The sequence below is a fragment of the Amblyomma americanum genome, chromosome 7 (assembly GCF_052857255.1).
Source record: "Amblyomma americanum isolate KBUSLIRL-KWMA chromosome 7, ASM5285725v1, whole genome shotgun sequence".
Lineage (NCBI taxonomy): Eukaryota > Metazoa > Arthropoda > Arachnida > Ixodida > Ixodidae > Amblyomma > Amblyomma americanum.
Window position 1 is genome coordinate 18,945,467 of NC_135503.1, and position 18,057 is coordinate 18,963,523.

Genomic DNA, 18,057 nt, shown 5'->3' on the forward strand with positions numbered 1-18,057 from the left:
CCTTATTGAATATTCAAAAATATATCTAGAACACTTTTCGATTAGATATAACAAATGGTTAGTAATTGTGCGATTTGTTGCTGCATGTCTCTAATAAATTTCCTTTGTTACTAACTACGAACCAATGAAGTTTCTGTTGTGTTCTCTGTTTATAAAAAAATACTGTTGGTAGAAATAAATGCTGCTAAGGAACCAATACAGCCGTTTCACCACGTGGTTATTCCCACAATTCGTTTATTTCGTGTGTTTTTGCAGTCAGTTCATCCTTAACGTGCTGGTCACGAAAGAAACATCAGCAAATCGCATATATGAGACACTAGAAGCTGTTGTTATTGACAAAAATGCCAAAAAAGGATGCAGCATCTATTGACACACTAGTGATCTACCAGCCATCTGTATAAAAAACAAGTAGCAGTTGATATCTGTGATATCCGCAATGGTTTACTTCTTAAAATAAACTAGCAATCTGATCGCGCTTGTTTTTTTGTTGTGCGTGCGCTAACCGTCCCGCAGCGTATGGCAGCGTGTCTAGTCTTGAAGAGAACTTCTCGCAACGATGTCTACAAAATATGATGTTCCTTAACAGGTAGAGATCAGTAAGTCGAACACTGTGTAGTGGATACTTGATGCAATGAAAACTCGCTAGTCATAATGAAAACACCGCGGAACTTGGCGCACTAACACGACAGCCGCACTAGCCCTCTAAGGTTATTGAACACATCTAAAGCGTCGTAGCGGAAAGAAACCCTGAAACGTTGCGATAAGCGTCGTTAATTTTTTTGGCTTCATATAGTTTGTAAATGTTAATGCTGCTTTGTCAGCGTTATCCTTTCCGTCACGCTGTTCGGAATAAGGATCAATACTGGAACTCTGGCTGGTAATGTGGCATGGCAGTTACATAAGCACTGGGGCATTTATACGTTTCGTCCACGCCTTCTGAAACGATACAAGGCTCGCATAGTCAGCCTGGCCTGAAGTTACACATAGGTCTGTCTAAAAACTTATACGCATTGCTCAACACTATATGAAGGCGCTCTTTTATTTCAGAGCAGCTAACGTTGACTGACTGTGATCGTTCGAAGGGCCCCCAAGGGAGAAAAGCGTCGGTCAACGACAGGGTTAGTCACCCATGCAAATCGCACGTTTACGCAGGGATGAGACGAACTGCGAGATGAAACAAAAACTGCGATTTCTTTTGCCCCCGTTCTCGTTTCTCGTGTGTTTCGTGTCGGCGTTACATGTGTCTCGTGTTGCCGAAGTTGATGCCGCTGGCGTTGGCCCCCTTGTTGGTGCCGTACTGGAGGTTGATGATGCCTTCACCCGCACGCAGTTGCGCCTCGGTGAAGTGCCTCTTGTTCTCCTCGGCAGGCTTGGGCCCAAGGCACGGACCCTCGTACTCAGGGTGCAGGTAACACTGCGTTTCGGTTCAACGTTTGCCGAGAATTACGCTTGTAGGAAACTTGTGAAAAGGATCATGACTGAGTGAATAAGAGAGAACGACAAGCATTGTTGTTGCCTCGACTGGAATATGTTCACCGTCCACAACGTAGGACAATTATTATTCATGCATTCTCGCTTCATGCTAGTTTCCAGTGGGATTAGTTTACCGGTTTGACTCGACTTCCTGACTCAAAATTTTTATTTCTGCTATTTAAACAAACAACAACAACAACAACAACAACAACAACAACAACAACAACAACAACAACAACAACAACAACAACAACAACAACAACAACAACAACAACAACAACAACAACAACAACAACAACAACAACCACAACAACAACAACAACAACAACAACAACAACAACAACAACAACAACAACAACAACAACAACAACAACAACAACAACAACAACAACAACAACAACACAAACAGAGGAGCAGCAGAACAATGCGGTCAGACCCAGCTTGACCCAGAACTCTTGCCCTTGGCAGCAGCTAGACAGCACATATTATAGCCAAACAGTTACGAAGTGCAACAACAGATATAATACAGGATTATAAATTAACAGTAATATTCTCCCTCAGATTTGATCATCCTCATTATCCCCGGGGTTTGAGCAACTTAGCACAAACATATTGAAACAATATACCAATTCAGTAATTTCAGGAACTAGCAGAAGAAATCTTAAACTGTCGCATACCAAACCCGAAAATAAATGTGCCAAGTGAGGGGGTTAAGATTATTAAGTTGGTATGTGTCTAATAGTAAAGGAAGATTATTTCCCAACCATTCTATGTCTAAATTTAAATTTGTTGCGGGCACTGTCGAAGGTTCCGCATGCTTTGCACTGTTATCCTATTACCAGACGTGTTATGACACACATTGTTCTAAATACGCGTTTATACACCTTAACAGAGGGACATTACGGATATCAGTGTTAAGGTAGCGCACTTTGTACATCTGAATACAAGCAAAGCAACACATATAGAGGGCTGTGCTTCAGAATTGCAAAGCTTATGGCATTCGGAGTTGGTTTTCAATGCCATAGATGGCGGGGCAGTCGCCAGCAGGAATGAGTGACCGCTTACCGCGCGGCCCAGGGCCAGGATGCACTGGGAGACCTGCGGGATGTTCCTTCTTTCCCAGAGGTCGACCGTCTGGAAGACGTCAAGGTCGGGCACGCCCCACTCCTTGGCCGCGTTCTGGAACATGACTATGTTCTCCATCTTCTTGAACTGACCGCCCGTCGTGTTGATCTTTGGAATGCAGCCCGGGTTTAGGGCGTTCATTAGCCTGAAACGAGACGACCGAAAAACTTATCTTCCACCCGGGCTACGAACAAACCTCACATTGTAAACCTCCGGACTAACTTAAGACAAATTGAGCAAGCAATGAATGGCATGGGGTTCAGTGGGGGACTGCCTGTGGGGAAGGGCATTCCAGCAGGTAGTGGAAGAGTGCGGAATTAGGGACGCCACACGTGTTACAATGTGGGGCAGAAGCAAGGTGAAAACGTGAGAGGAGGTAGGGTCTGTAGCTGTCATCTGACGCTGGATTGGGCGACAAGGTACAGCCCCCGTCAAACGTATACGGCCCAAGGGGTCTGCTTGTCAGGCCTGCTGCTTGCCTCGTTATGCATCCTCAGAGACCACAACCTCTCAAAATTGGAATGACATCACGTTCTCGATACTCCCATGCTTTGGACTGCTGGTTTGGTTTGGTTTGGTTTATGGTGGTTTAACGTACCAAAGTGACTATGGCTATAGCGGACGCCGTAGTGAAGGGCTCCGGAAATTTCGACCACCTGGGGCTTTGGACTGCTGGATATGCTAGGCAGCCTAACCAAACAACTTAGAAGCAAATTCCTTGGGCTGCATACTTTTGACGGGGTCTAATACGTCCTAATCCTAATACGTCCATGCGTATTAGGATGCCCGCTTTTTGCGTTTGGCGCTGAGTCAGTATATGGCATGTAAGGTGATATATTATGTGGCTTATGATCATTGCTTTGGTCATATTTGAATGTCTCGCGTTCGGACGAACCATGGTTGCGCGCTGCCACATGCCTGATGAGTACAGGGACCTGTTCGGTCTGCTTTGGCAAGAGCTGGAGAGGGGAGGGGAGAAGTAATATCCAGTGTGTTGTAGATGAGGAGGTCCCGGTTCTTCCCCTGATTACGAAATGCAGCCTTGGATTACACCTCTCACTTTTCGCGTTCACGTCAGCAATTTGAGCCACACCACATTTCTGCATCCCTATACTTCAGCGGTGCGAAGATTTGCTGAATGTTTTTCTTACCCTTCCGCAGAAGACGATTATAGAGAAATTCACCATTTGGCATCTTAACAAACGCATCAACGGCGACAAACGTTCAAGGACTATTATGTCAGTAGTAGCATCTTATCCAAGAAGTACAGTCTTAGCCAAAAATATAGAGCCCAAGGGGTCTGCTTGTGAGCCCTGCAGTGCTGCTCCTCCTGCATACTCTGGGATCTTGATGTCATGAAGGGAGGAGAAATTTAAGTCCTCAACCCTCCGAAACTTGGGACTGTCAAGTGTACTAAAGAGCCCCGCTACGCGGCTTGGAAGCAAATTCCTTGGACTGTATATTTTTGACAAATACTGTACATAACAGGAAGATGTGTCCGTAGGAAGTATCTTAGAGAAAGTATGCGTCAACAGCGAAAACAAGGAGTGGAGTGGGGGTGGGCGGATTGGGGCGGGGGGAATGCGGCATGACCTATGGCAGAGTCGCGTTATGCTAGTTAGGCACACTGTCGCCCTGTCTTTCCAGCTGGCACGCACAGCGCGGCCTCGGATGCCTCTCGAGGGCCAAGATGTGTATCGCTCGTATTACGGCGCGGGGGCCCATTGGGGAGGAGAAGAGAGCCCCCTTTCCCTCATGCCGCACCTGTTCCGTCCCTCCCCTTGACAGAACGCCAGTGCGGAAACCTCGCCGGGACGCATCTTGGCAGCACGCGGCCATTCCCGCCCATCCGGGAGCCCAGCTCAGCGCACAAATGAAAACATCTCTGGAGGCAGCACGAAAATACGCGCCCCTCTCTTGCCCGTGTCCTCCGCCCACTGGTATAAACAGCCCTGTCGTGTGAGAATATAGGAGCTGACAGTCTAGCGTGGGGGAGGGCAGGGGGAGGTAGATGGGAATTCTGGAGGAACGGGGGATGCGATTAGCAGCTATAGAAAGATTCGTAAATATACATCGCGGGACCCATGTTGGGCTTGGCGATTAGCGGCGACAAGTCGTGTTTGAATCATACTGTACGTCACTTGACTGCGTGAATGAAAATATATTATGGTGCATGGACGCAGAAATAGTAGGCCTAATGATTTCTGTAGTTAACTTTGAGGGCGCAGAAAATCTGCTAAAATATTCGTGCTGACCATCTTAGCTGGTCAACACTGCACACAGGGTGGCAATTGGCAGCGGGGCCCGGACTCAGTGCTCCACCCAGGGAGCGTTTTCTCCATTATATACCAAGAGACATTTTATCTTTCCGTCATCATTGCGTCATTGAGACATTTCACGTCTCAGCGGACGGTCCTTAATATCAACGCCGATCTAGCAAAGAGAATTCAGGTTTTGTTAAAGAGGGGAACAAAAGATTTTCCATCGTTGTGTTCAGGCTTCCGCACAACCGTGAATTGAAACTTACTAAATGCTGCTGACGGCTAAGCTTGAGCGAAGTCGCTAGAGAAGGGGGTAACTAATGGATGCGGACAGTGCTGTGTGACATGCTTGTCAACAATAATGGCAGGTTCCCACCAAGAGCAGCACGTGCCCTCTTTTTGTGCCTACAACTCAGAATAGCAAGACGGCAGACGCACGTGTAACAATTAAGAATGTCCTTGAGCCCGAACCTAGCTGCATGCAATTACAAATACGGCAGGGCAAAACAATTAATTTAATTTATGGGGGTTTAACGTCCCAAAGCAACTCAGGCTATGAGGGACGCCGTAGTGAACGGCCCCGGAAATTTAGACCACCTGGGTACATCGCACAGTACACGGGCCTCTAGAATTTCGCCTCCATCGAAATGCGACCGCCGCGGCCGGGATCGAACCCGCGTCTTTCGGGCCAGAAGCCGAGCGCCATAACCCCTGAGCCACCGCGGCGGCGAAAAAAAAAACAATTAATGTAAATTGGCTACTCAGCGTACATAACTATATTTTCGATGGGGCATTGCGTCAGCAGCCTAGTGCCTTTCCGTGTTGCTATTTCAAAATATACTCATGCTTAGTACATAAAGCACCAAAATGCGCGTATGCACCTTGGAGTATTACAGACGTCGGTAGAGTTGCCCAAAGCGATGGTGCGGTTTCTTGTGGGACAAATTATGTAAGATCATCGTGCCTCTGCTATGTTGGAGACTTACGTCGTTATATCAGCGCGCGTTTGTCTGGCTTGCTTTTATCTTCTGTATGGGGCAGGGCTTGAGCACAACGGCTATTTATTCAAACCTCTACATGCTCTAAATGTTCGCTGCCGTTGCTCCACAAAGCTGCGCGTGCGCCTTAGACATGTGTGCTCACCTTTTTACTGCATGAAAATGTCCTATTTGCTTGGCTGTCGTGACTATACAGACGTCACCATAGCAAACCCATATCTATAGCTTGTCGTTAATAGTTTTCACAGCGCTCATGCGGGTTCCGAAAGGCCCAAGCGCCTTATGTACCACAGTTTAAACAAGACGAACTGCTCGTCCACTAGAGTATCTTGAAGCCATTGCAATCAAATTAAGTGCGGATTGACCACAAGCCCAGTATCAGGGTACGCTCACCCCGCATAAGCGCCCTGCGTGCGAAGAAAGCATGCATCTCTAAACACAGTTGACGCCTTGTTCTCACCAGCGCAGTTCGATACGGTGGGCGAAGAACTTACTTGCAGAGAACGACGCCATCTCGAAGCACTTCCTCGTATGGTGCCTGAGGTAGCCGGGCTTCCAGCACTTCCTCGATCCAGTCCAGGATTTGGGACTCCAGCTCGGGATCGCGTTTGGATGCGATCTGCATCGGAAACGAAGAAAACGTTTCGTTGTTTATGGTGGCTATGCGTCTGTGATAGCATAACAGCCTGACAGACAAGTCAGTGACATCACAGATATAAAACACGGGACATCTCCTTTACACAAGTTTGGGACGACTGAAATTGTTCTGCTCAGAAATTTCCTCGCAAGGTTATAGACTATAAACACAAATACGTTATATGGGAGTAAAAAAAAGGATCCTTTTTTATAAAAGGGAGTGCGATAGAAGAAAGCTTATACTCCTTTTTTACACCTTTCTGTTTAGAGTCTAATGCTTCACGTCCGGAACAATTCTATTGTTATCGCTCCTTTCAAACGACTTGCCGTATTTACTTAGGCGTAACCACATGCTGGCTGCGAGGTACAAACCCACAAGCTTCGTGCTCCTCTTATTTTTGATTATGCAACTCTCTTTATACGCGTCTAATGTCTTTTACACCATGTTATGTCGACGCGTTCTGGGGTCCTATAAATTGTCGCTTCGTATATAAACTTTGTAAAGCTGACTGAGTTGGCGAGCCTGCTACGGCAGCTGCTTTGACAAAGATGGATGCCCTTGGCCCCGTGGTCTTAGGAGCATGGACTGCAGGGGCAGTTTTCCTGACGGAGCCGGAACTAACGCTCAGCCAGCTCCATTCGAGCGAACAGGAAGACCCATTGAACCTGACGAGCGCTGAGTCAGAAGGCCCCGGCAAAGGTGCATCACGCACACACACATGCATCTTGGATCCAAGGCGAGCAGTCCTTGAGAAAGAGGCGGTGGAAAAAAAAAAAAAAGAATCCCGCCTTGGCGGCGCTCCAGCCGCGGTGCAGAGCTGCCTGCGCTGACTCACACGAATATACACAGGGAGTGCTTGCGTCCCTTAGCTGCGTCGGCGTATACGGCTACCCGCGGCGCAGACACTGACTCAGGAAGAGAAACCGTTGCTCACATGCGCGCAGTATAGATGGGAAGTTGCCGTAGTGAGGCTGAAGTGACGCGCTGACTGTGCTTTAGTAATCGTTACTATACGCGTCAGCATTATGCAGTGTATCGAAAGCCCTCAGTGTCAGTGAGGACAAGTGCAGATGTTACTATAAGAGGGTTTACAGTACTTGTTCCCTACTGTATCAAAATTTGTAAACAGGTGATACGTAAGGGCAGACTTCAAGCTAGAAGGAGCGAGGTGTAATGCCGGGCAAGTACAGGTGCTCCTATATTAAAGGGAACGCATTGCCCATCATTCAAACAATGATTGCTCCTTAAGTATGCGTTAACACGTTTTGGCGGGCTAGTTGGTTAAGCATCTTGAACAAACAGCGCGAACAAAGACGAGCACAAAAGACAAGAAAGTCAGCGCCGTGTCGTTCGCTTTCTTGTCTTTTGTGCTCGTCTTTGTTCGCGCTGTTTGTTCAAGAACCTTAAGTATGATTTAAATTCATACTTTTCTCGTTCTAAATAGTTTTTTTCCGGACACGAAATTATCATGACATATTTCCAACTTCATTGCAGAAGCAATGTGTTTAAAAGATTTGCGGGACAACATTGCAGTGCGGCAACAGAAGCCCTTTTTAGAAGAGTCGATTAACTATACACGAACACCTGTTCAGTGATAGGCCTCAGATATGTCTCGTTTGGAGGGTCGATTTGCTGCAAAGGACTTCCATGTGGTTGCACCTCCTTCATCTAGGCTTGTCTCTGAAATCTTTTTATTCAGGAGTATAGATTCTTTCAATATGCCTCACTGTAAATGGTTCCAATGTTCGCAACCGTCTATGACGCCCGCACTGCATTCGGGCTTTAACATATTATGCACACAGTAATATGTAAAGAAAAAACACAGTGCGTCCTGGCTGCACAAAAAAGCCTAATCAGCACCTTGCGTGTCTTTAAAAGCATGGAGAATTTTATTGCATTTTAGGGACAGGTATAATACAACTTGTCAATGAGCTAAGTAGTTTGACAACACTTCCTGGCCCAGTGCTACCGGCGTAGGTGTCATGTTTCCAGGAGTATTCACAACATTTCGTCCCAAAAGGTGGCGTTAAAATATCGCTTACCTGCCGCAAAGCTGGTTTTGTTCTCGGGAAACAAATTAGAGTGAAATGACAAGGAGACACGTGCAGCACAAGCACAAAAAAGAAACGCCTGCTATTTGTGACGACGGGGCTTCCGAACTTTTTTTTTCTCGTTCGTGGGAATGTGCTTGTCGGCGTGGGCTTGTAGATAGATAACATTTCGATTGCACAGGCCTTTTGACTGTCATTTACTCTCACCTTGGTAGCATTGATCCGAAAATGAAGTTGCGAAAACGTTCGCACACTGGTATTCGGCTTGTTTTTGAGCATCAGGTTAGCTGCAGTAACCGAGGAGCTCCAAGGGAGAGCGTTGCATTATGTGTTGTATGCGGCTTTCTAAGGATGATTGTTTCCACGAGCTTTAGTTGTTGTTAATTTCAGCGTTGGCTGTTTACGGTTTGATTAAATTATTTTTTTTTCGAAATGAAGGCCAGTTGTCACCTGTTTTGGTGCACAAGCGTAAAATGAAGTTTTAATGTGTGCAATGTCTTTCGTCAATCACACCGTGTTGGCCCTTTTGTTTTTTAAATTTTACAGTTGTGTTTTCATTTCTATACTTTCAGACGCACGAGCTTTCATTTGACATTTTTGTTGTCAATATATGTATTGCGCGTGCACTGTTGTTTAATCAATGACACGTAAGCGTGGGTACAAATTTCCGAACTAGGAATGCAGGTTTATTGTTAGGGCTATATAATTCCCGGCTCATAGTCAGCAAGATGCTTCCAATCAGGCTCCACCAAAACTGACAAAGCGATACTTGGCTGGAATTTATTTAATGGGGCATTTCCGGAAGCTTAGGCAGGCAACAAATATAACGCGGTCACCGCGAATATTTTCGTTATAACGGCCCTGAGAAAGCGCGAAAGGCAGAACATGGCCCAAGGACACGCATGCACCATTCTGTTTAGTCAAACAAAAAGTTAAAAATAAATAAACAAAAAACTAAATATGGCAACGCTAAACAAAGACCAGCGAAGCCTGCTGAAGAGTATCGTCCCTGGAAACGTTGTTTCTTAACTAGTGCTACATTTTCAAGGTAGTCGCTTTAAAATGATGCCTTCATATTACAGTGTAGTAATAATAATAATAAAAACATTGTCTCCAGCCTCCGCATGAGTTGTGCATTTCATGACAAGGACTTGGCCTTTGTTAAAACCATGAACAAAAATACCCGGCTAGCGCCCTCTCTTAAGGCTCTTGTGTCGGCGCTCAGGCTGGTTGCACCCAAGCATAAAAAGATAACCAGCGCGCGAGAGATCTCAAGAAAAGAAAGAGCCCGTCGCCGATAGTATGTCTTTTTCTGCTCGCAAGAACTCCCCGAAAATAGACCGTCTCTTAACGAAGAAACTGACGCGCCTCCCCCGCAGTTCCTTTCTCTCCCCCTCCCCCTCTCTCTCACCCTCAGCCCACCGGGAAGACGAACTGCCTCCTCAGACGAGTGGCCCCTGAGACTGTGCTGCCGTGCTCGCGCAAGACGGCGTAAAGAAAAGATGTCTTCGGTTACGGGTCTCACTTTTGGCTCACTCTGCAAGCGTTGTTCTCCACTCTCGGTTGTGCCAGAGGCAATAAATAACAGCTTGCACACCCAGCCGTCTAGACGAAACCGACTACACCCAAATAACTAGAACAAAAAAGGAAAGAAACAGGAAAAAAAGCCACAACTCCGGCGACGATGGGTGGGCTGACAGATTATTGCAAAGCGTAGTCACTGAGAACGTACAACTGCGAGCGATGACAAGAAACTCGCGACAGGAGGTAAAAAAAAACTAAACGTATACGCAGGAGCTGGTTTGTAAACTTCTTCGACTGCGCTCGTAAACGGTTGTGATTCTCACGAGAAATTCCGGTGTTTTGTCGCCCGAGGAATGGCTAGCTGAGAGCAGAAATGGAAGACACGAGGGATGCCGCTTTCAGGCGAAATTTTGCTGAATAATGGTTAGGTCTTCCTCCGCTGTTACTGGCAGTTAAATGTTGAGAAGTGAAATCTCACATGGACGACACAGGAAAGACTGTTGTTCTGTGAAAAAAAAAAGAAACGCACTGAAAAAACTGCTCCATATATTTTCTATCTTATGCATGAGCCGTAGTGAGCGAGTTGGCTCTATGACAGGTAGGCGTTGCCCCGAGTTTTTTGTCATTTCTTAGTATGTCCTTAAAACGTTTTTGACACAAACCAAACCGTCCCTTTTTTTCATCCAGCTTAATTGCTACTAAACAAACTGTATCGTGCTGTTGCACGCATACGCACGGATGCTGCGTTCTAGCGTACAAACTGCTGGAGCCTTCAAAGTAAATTTCACTTATACCGAAAAAAAAGTGCGATAAGAAAGAATACAGAAAGAAAAGACAGTGAAGAGAATGGCTGGCATTTTTTGTATACACGGAAGCTATCGTGTTTATTTGCACTGATTCCAGGGTCTAGCCCAAGCATAAACTTTCAGAATGAGCAGCTGCAAAGTTTTTTTTTTTTTAAATATACTTTGCACGTGGTGCTTCCTCGGCCTATAACGAAGTATTACTATAGAGTAACGCTCTAAAGAGGAGCGTACGAGGTACTGGTTTATCTTCAAAGGTTTTTGCGAAACAAATAAAACATCGCCAGATTCTTGCTGTCTAGTTAAAGCTGAAGTCAGTTGAAGAAGGTTTTAGCGTTTTAGCACCCAAATAAGTGCCCTTTTGAGCAGAGTTGTATTGCAGATTAGCAGTGCGGCTTTTTCTGTGCTCTGCAGTGGCTACACAGCGCAAGATAACGAAGTAGTATTTTTTATTTGTGTATCTTTTTGAATCAGTCGTTTGAGAGCTTGTTGGGATAATATTTATCACAAAAAAAGGGTGCATTACAACATCACAATAAAAGGTGCGACCAGTGTTTTGACAAGAAACATGCTATGATTTTAATGATTTGTAATATCCCAGGGAGTGCTTCCAGCACAAAATCACAGAGATTTTCGGAAGACATGCCGATGTGCCATTGGCGTCATGTATACGTATTGCCGCTTGCGCAACTTTTTAAAGCAGAAATGAAACAAAAAAAAAACAGCTAACAAGGTTGGTCTATGCGCTTGTTTCCAAGCGCTCAAGTTGAATAAAATTATTTTCATGCCTTACTGCATCGCACAATGCGCTATCTAGAATGTTCTCTGACAGTGGTGTTGATTAGCCCGAGTAGAGGGTTAAATATTTCAAATAAATTTGCACTGAAAACTAATATATGTTTTCTGCCCCTCAGTAAAGCCCATTTAGGAGACAAGTGCTTTCTTATGTTACGTTCGTGATTTGTTTTAAATATCAACAAGCAGAAGACAACTGACACCTGACATTTAGCGATAGGAGTGAGTGATCTCGATGGAGGCAAAATGAAAGAAAGCGTCCTAGTGATCTGCGATGTAAGTGCACATTAAAGAACCCAGGATGGTTGAAATTAATTTGGTGTTATCACCTACAACGAATCCTTCTTTCTTCCTCATAACCACCCCTCCTTCATCCATTGCCTTTACTGCGCGGTTCGGGTGTTCACCTTGAGTGAGACCGTTCCAGTGCCTTTTGCTTTGTTGATAACGAATAAGTGTTATAATTATGATTATGATAATCATTCCTGTGGTATTCTTATTCTCACTCGTCATTCACACTGTTCCTTCAAAATGCGATTGCGCTAAGTAAAGACATGTCGAGACAACTTAAAACTCACATCTAAAAATTAATGATATATTTGCGATGACTACAAATTTTTACCTGTAAGAACAGAAAGCTGGTTGTTCGCTCATTGTGGACTGCACTTGCCCACATCACTGATGGCAACATTATTTAGAAAATGTCGTGCGAAATTCATTAGCTGCGTTGTGAGAAAAGTCGTTTAATTACTGCTCGAAACGGCTAAGTCAATTTTGCCTCTCGGAAAAGCATCCCAAGAGAGTTTTATCGGCGAATTTTATCGGCTGCGTACTAAACAAGAGGATCATCAGAGGCGCCGAGCTAAAAGGAGCCCTTGAGGTCATCAGCCCTAACGGAAAAGGAGATAACACGTGAGGGATGGCTCTCCTCTGTTTGCGGGGTCCGAAAAGGCAGCGACGCAGCGAACTCTCATAGCGAGTATCATTTTTTTTTTTTTTGCTGAGATTCCGCGCGGTAGGGCGAGCCGGCAATTTGCTCACCTTGCTGGCGATCTGTGCGCTGAGACCGTAGGCTGGACCGCGGTAAGCCATGGCGACACACTGGACAGTACGGGCGTCGGCGACGGGGGCACCTGACCGGGAGTAAGAGGCAAAGGCAACTGCGGGCCGGACAGACCACGACTAAGACCCGCCACGGTCCGGGGCTCGCACCCCCTCCTCTTCCTGGGGGAGGGGGGCGGCGGGGAGCGAGGCCCGCTAAAGATAGCCACGTGCTTCGGCGGCGGCTGCAGGCAGCAGCACCCTTTGAAAAAAGTCGCGGGGGGCTCTTCTTCCTACGAGAGAGGGAAGAACCCGGCTCGGGTTCCCATAACGGGCTCCGTGGCCCCGCGGTCGTGCATCCTCCCTCTCTTCCGAACCGCAAATCTGCTGCACCTTGTGGGACAGCAGCAGCGCCTCTGGGTTTTCAACGGTGCATGCTGCGAGGCCACTGTGCTGAAGAGCATGGCCTTGGGGTAGCGAGGCAGTGACCATGATGAAGTCTGATTGCACTCTCTCCCGTATGGCATTCTTTAGATCTTACACTTGTTGCGTGCAGGGTCAAAACAGCGTTTGAATTGTCTCAGTTATCTTTTTCACTGTTGCGATTTTGGCGTCAGGAACAGTGGCTTTCACAATAACAAAAGGTTCGTGAGGGTATGCAATGACTACTAGAGATGAAAAATTTCTGAAAATTCTGTATGCCGAAAATAACGAAGGCAAGAAAAGTTTTTACATATATACTGGAACAATTGAGAAAATACAGAAGTAAGCATATGCGGATGGTTTGTTGCCAGGTACGCTCGGAGTTTACAAAGAAAATATATTTACTAATAATATCTTCGTGTGGGCATGAAAAGTTCCAGCGGTAAAGAAACGGGGACTACATCGAAGAAACATGGACCACAGGACAAGAGCTGAGAGCTGATTTGAAGATCGTGATGGCGGCGAAACTGACACACGTGATGTCCCCATAATGTGCTGTCTGTTGCCAAAGGAAGGAGGCCAATGTAGAATCAAGAGGATGTGGTAATCGGCAATACCACATGGCCTGTGTTTCTTTAATGTCGTCCCTCGTTTCTTTCGCACGATTTTACGAATTCCTGTTCGCATACAATAAATATTCCCGGATGGTTTGTCTTCCCAAAGACTGCCGCTTTTTGGCGTGTGGCATCAGTGAAGGATACGTTTGTTTTCACTTAGAGCCATCGGGAAGCAATGAATGCCCATGCGGATCCACCTTGCTAGGTAGGAGACGGAGCCACCAGGTATTAGGCTATCTTCTTAGTCTCTACCAGATGGCTTGTCAACAATTTCGCCTGGTTGCAGTCGATCCAAGAGCCAGTTCAAATAAGCTTTGAGACCCTGGAGTATGCTGTCGAAAGCTGACAGCACCAATGATAAGAAGAAAGGGGACAAGCAAGGAATGAGTATGCTTCCATTGAAATGTCCGTTGAGCGAATGGAACCATAGTGCCAGAACAAGTTCAGAGAGGCGTTGCCACAAACAATATGTACCAGTAGGACAGCTTCGCTGTTTACAACCGGTTGTAGAGGAAAAGCTTCATACCTCGAAAGCAGTTTTAAATATTTCACCCCGTGCACGGCACCTTCTCAAACCAAACAGAACCACGCAACATTTCAGATATCGTCTTGGCTCCAGCTCGGTTCAAACGGAAAGCAAAAGGTGAGATACGTGAATACAGCAGGCCAGTGCTTCGTGCCACGGTTATTGAAGTCTTAAGCCTCTCTTATGAATTGACCGGTGAGCATGATGTGATGGCGAAACCCCTGTTTATTTCTGCACTTAATTAAATAAAACATGAAAAACACTCTTTAGCGTTTTTTTTCCTCTGCCGTCGATCATACTTTAAACGCTGACCAGAGTAACTGATGATTTTTTTGTTTGTTAGGGGCCACAGAGTGTGGTTTTTTTATTTAGAACTTTCCATACCTTACAAAAATAAGAAAAAGAGTTATTTTTTGCAAGGCTTTCCGTTTTTGCGAGGCCTGTCATCTTTAATGGCAACGTGTGGCAGACACAAATGGTGTCATTGCGAATCACAAGATGTACCTCATCAAAAGCACGCGCCAACCCCAGCCTCAGCAAGCTCTGACACCGTGCCGCAATGGCGCCGTAGTGTTGTGTTCGGATAAATATTTTTCTAGCCCTTCATGGAAGTTCATTCGACGAGGCGAATGCCTGCGGTAGTCGTGTTCCCTATTTTGTCCGTATCTGCTGTAAAACAAAAATATATATGCCACAAAGTGGCACCGAAGAAAAATCGTGCATGTCAAAAACAGGCTACTTGCATGTGCAGGGCTATAAAATAGGGCTACTCCTTTGTGCTAATTAAACTGGCTGCTGAATTCGGCGAAACGCATTTATTTCTTGATCATGAATAATTGGGCACTGGCATTAAAAAGTGTTTCTGCTAGAGCTACTTTCTTGGGGACTTCAGACACAGTCCTAGTGGTGCCCAAAGTCTTCACTTGCATTGCACTGTAATGGCTGGACCACTCCAAAGTTATTTGCTGCAAGCTATTTCACAAATCACCAGTAATGTTAATTGTATTCCGAGAGGCAAATATGGTAGGAATTTTGCTGCCAAACCTTGTGCTATAATTAAGTTCTGCAAAAGTAACGCACTATACGACAGTCAGGAATAGAGACATTATTTCTGAAGAGGTCATTTACTCATTATAGCTAGGCGAGCAGTAAAGCAAATCGTTTAACGTAGTTCAGTGACGAAAGCGAATATTGTAAATTGTTGCCTATCTGTGAACATAGTTTATGAATGGGCTCTCGTGTCCCTACGGTAGAAGCAATACTACAATTAACGGCTGTCTGATTTAGATTTACTCAAGGTTCTTAAGTAGCGGACCAAATACTGCCACTAAAGTGGTCATCATCACAAAACCGAGACTTTTCTAGTCTATCATTTTCCCGTGGACAATCGCTTTTGGCGGAGAATTTAGTGGAAGCTGCTTTCCTGTCAATATCTTCTGAACGTACGGCTGTGCGCACCTACGTGCAAAGTGGATGTTGGAACAGCTTCTCTGTGTCCATAAACAGGCATGCGAATGATCTCATTTCGGCCCTGTACGACAATTTTTGCAGCGATAGGTTCCTTTCGCTAGCATTTCAAGCCTTCAGCGGGGCGACGCCGTGGCTGGTAAAGTGGTTGGTTGGTCGCGTGGTTGGTCACGTGGTGCGGAGCAGCTGCCGGTGGCGCGGCGCGCCGGCGAAACCGAGTGGGGGAGGGGAGAGGGGGAGAGTGAATCCACGTCCAGGGACGAAGATGAAGAAGGAACGCCCACGGAAACGGAGCGACGAAAGACTCACTTTGCAATTCGACTGAATGAGTTCCACTCGGCCAGCTGTAGCTATCGCGTCACTCGAGGTTTTTTTAGACTAATATTTTTTGCCAGCAATGAGGCATGTCGAAAAGGTATTCTGTAAAAAAAAAATGTCTTTTCCCAAACTTGACCCGCATCCGACGAGTTTGCCTTTCTATCTGACCCACGACACGAGGCTCTGTCGCACGACACAACACAGGAAAAGACAGCTTGTCGGACGACAGAGTTGTGTCGCGCGACAGAAATACGACAGAATTACGACAGAAAATTTTGTCGTGCGTTTTGGTGGAAGAAAAGGTGGCACCACAATTTCTTCTCCAGCTTTGGCTTGACACGACGCCCCCACCATAAATTCTGGAGCACAGGCGTCGGTATTAACGATACAGTTGCACCCTTAGCCTTCTCAGATAATATCCCAGCCTTCCCGCTTGCACTGAACCAGTAGCTCTAAAACATGCCAGTGAGGATCGGTGCGATTTTGCTAAAAGGTGCAACTCCACACTAAGAGCAAAGGTTTAATTTTTCAAAGCCATCCTCGTGGGTGCGGCATAAACGTTGAAGTAACGGGGACAAGAGGAAAGTGCATCGACCTTCAGCGGTTCTTCGCAACCCTCCCACGCATTAGAGGCAAGTAAAAAAAAATACAGAAAGCAGGTGGGGCCCGTCGTGGGATGAGCTCAGAATGCGAAGCGCGTATATTCTCGGCGTGCCGTCTCGGTCACTCCTCCGGAGCAAATCTGCCCCCGCCACGTGTGAGTCCAATGGTGCGCGCAACGCGCTAAGGACTGTGGAGGAGGGAGGTTGGGGAGGGGATGCGGGAGGTGTCTCTGCTCGCGTCTACTTCCCATCGGCGACGCCAAAATCCCCCTTGCGACAGCTGTCACCCGAGGCGCTGACGACGACACCCACGCATCCCAAGATGCTCTCTCCAAGCTTCGAGGTCCTGCAGCGTCCTGGCTAAGCGGGCGGTAGGGGAGAGCCAACTGAAAAGCGGCGAGCAAAGAGGGGTGCTAACAATGCGCGCCTGGGGTGAAGAGTCAAGTGGATAGGTGGCACGAACGGAGATCGCGGTGTTCTTGGGCTTCGCTGTATAGGCGCGCGAGCTGAGGAGTTATTTCGAGGCGCCCGCGGCCCTGACTCAGAACCCCGAGCATGGGAAGCTCCTCTCACGCCCCTGGGCGCATAGCTGGCGGAAAAGTGGAATTTTTCCGATCTGCATAGCGGCTGTTTTTATTCGAGTAGTGTGCCATGAGGCATAATTTTAGAAAGGGAGAAGAAATGCAGGAGATCGAAAGTTAAACGAAGGAGTGAAGACCAGTTTCGCTGAGGCATACTAGCAGAGGTTGCCGACGTGTGCAAGTTTATCTAGAGTATTCGAACGGCACAGGGCTTTTGGAGGCATGAGAACTTAAACGCAATCCGGTTCCGAGGTAGTGTGCATGCTCGATAAGGTATTGTGTCTAGCCGTAAGCCACGTGTAGCTGACGCAAGTGCACGGGCGTCATTGCTTGCAAGTCCGCATTAATCCCACCTTCGTATGCAGTTGTGTATGGCTTTGATGGCAAGTGGTATACTCCATTCCTCTTAAGAACGTTGCCTACGACCCTGTATTCCTCTTAAGCAGGCTGGCTAAGACCCTGGAATCCCATCGGCGAACTAACAATACCAACGGTGCAGGCATGTGCAACTGCAGTGGCAACATTGTGTGGCTCCAGCTTCGAGAACAGAATTAAAAATAAGTTTTGTGGCAGGCCGAAAGCTCAGGTACCGATCAGAGGGACCTATAGGGCGAACACAGCACTGAAGACATGCCAGAATAGTTCAGGAGTAGCTTCCTGACTTCTGCGGAAACCAGAGATATGTGGGTGCTCTTTCGTGCAATACCTATTACTGATGTAAAGTTTGTAGATACTCGTGGTAAGATTTCCATGGGAACAGGCAACAACCGACAACAAAGTGAACAACAAATCAGCGTTCAATGGAAGCGCATCAT

General features: G+C 46.5%; 1 protein-coding gene across 1 annotated transcript; it reads right to left on the reverse strand.

Moving 5' to 3' along the window:
* Positions 1–204: 204 nt before the first annotated feature.
* Positions 205–12,869, reverse strand: LOC144098615 (muscle-specific protein 20-like). The gene is made up of 4 exons (XM_077631398.1): positions 12,709–12,869; positions 6,352–6,476; positions 2,539–2,743; positions 205–1,414 (listed from the first exon to the last, which is right to left on the reverse strand). The coding sequence occupies exons 1-4, from the start codon at positions 12,757–12,759 to the stop codon at positions 1,235–1,237; spliced, it is 561 nt and encodes a 186-aa protein (XP_077487524.1). The 5' UTR covers positions 12,760–12,869; the 3' UTR covers positions 205–1,234.
* Positions 12,870–18,057: the final 5,188 nt, after the last annotated feature.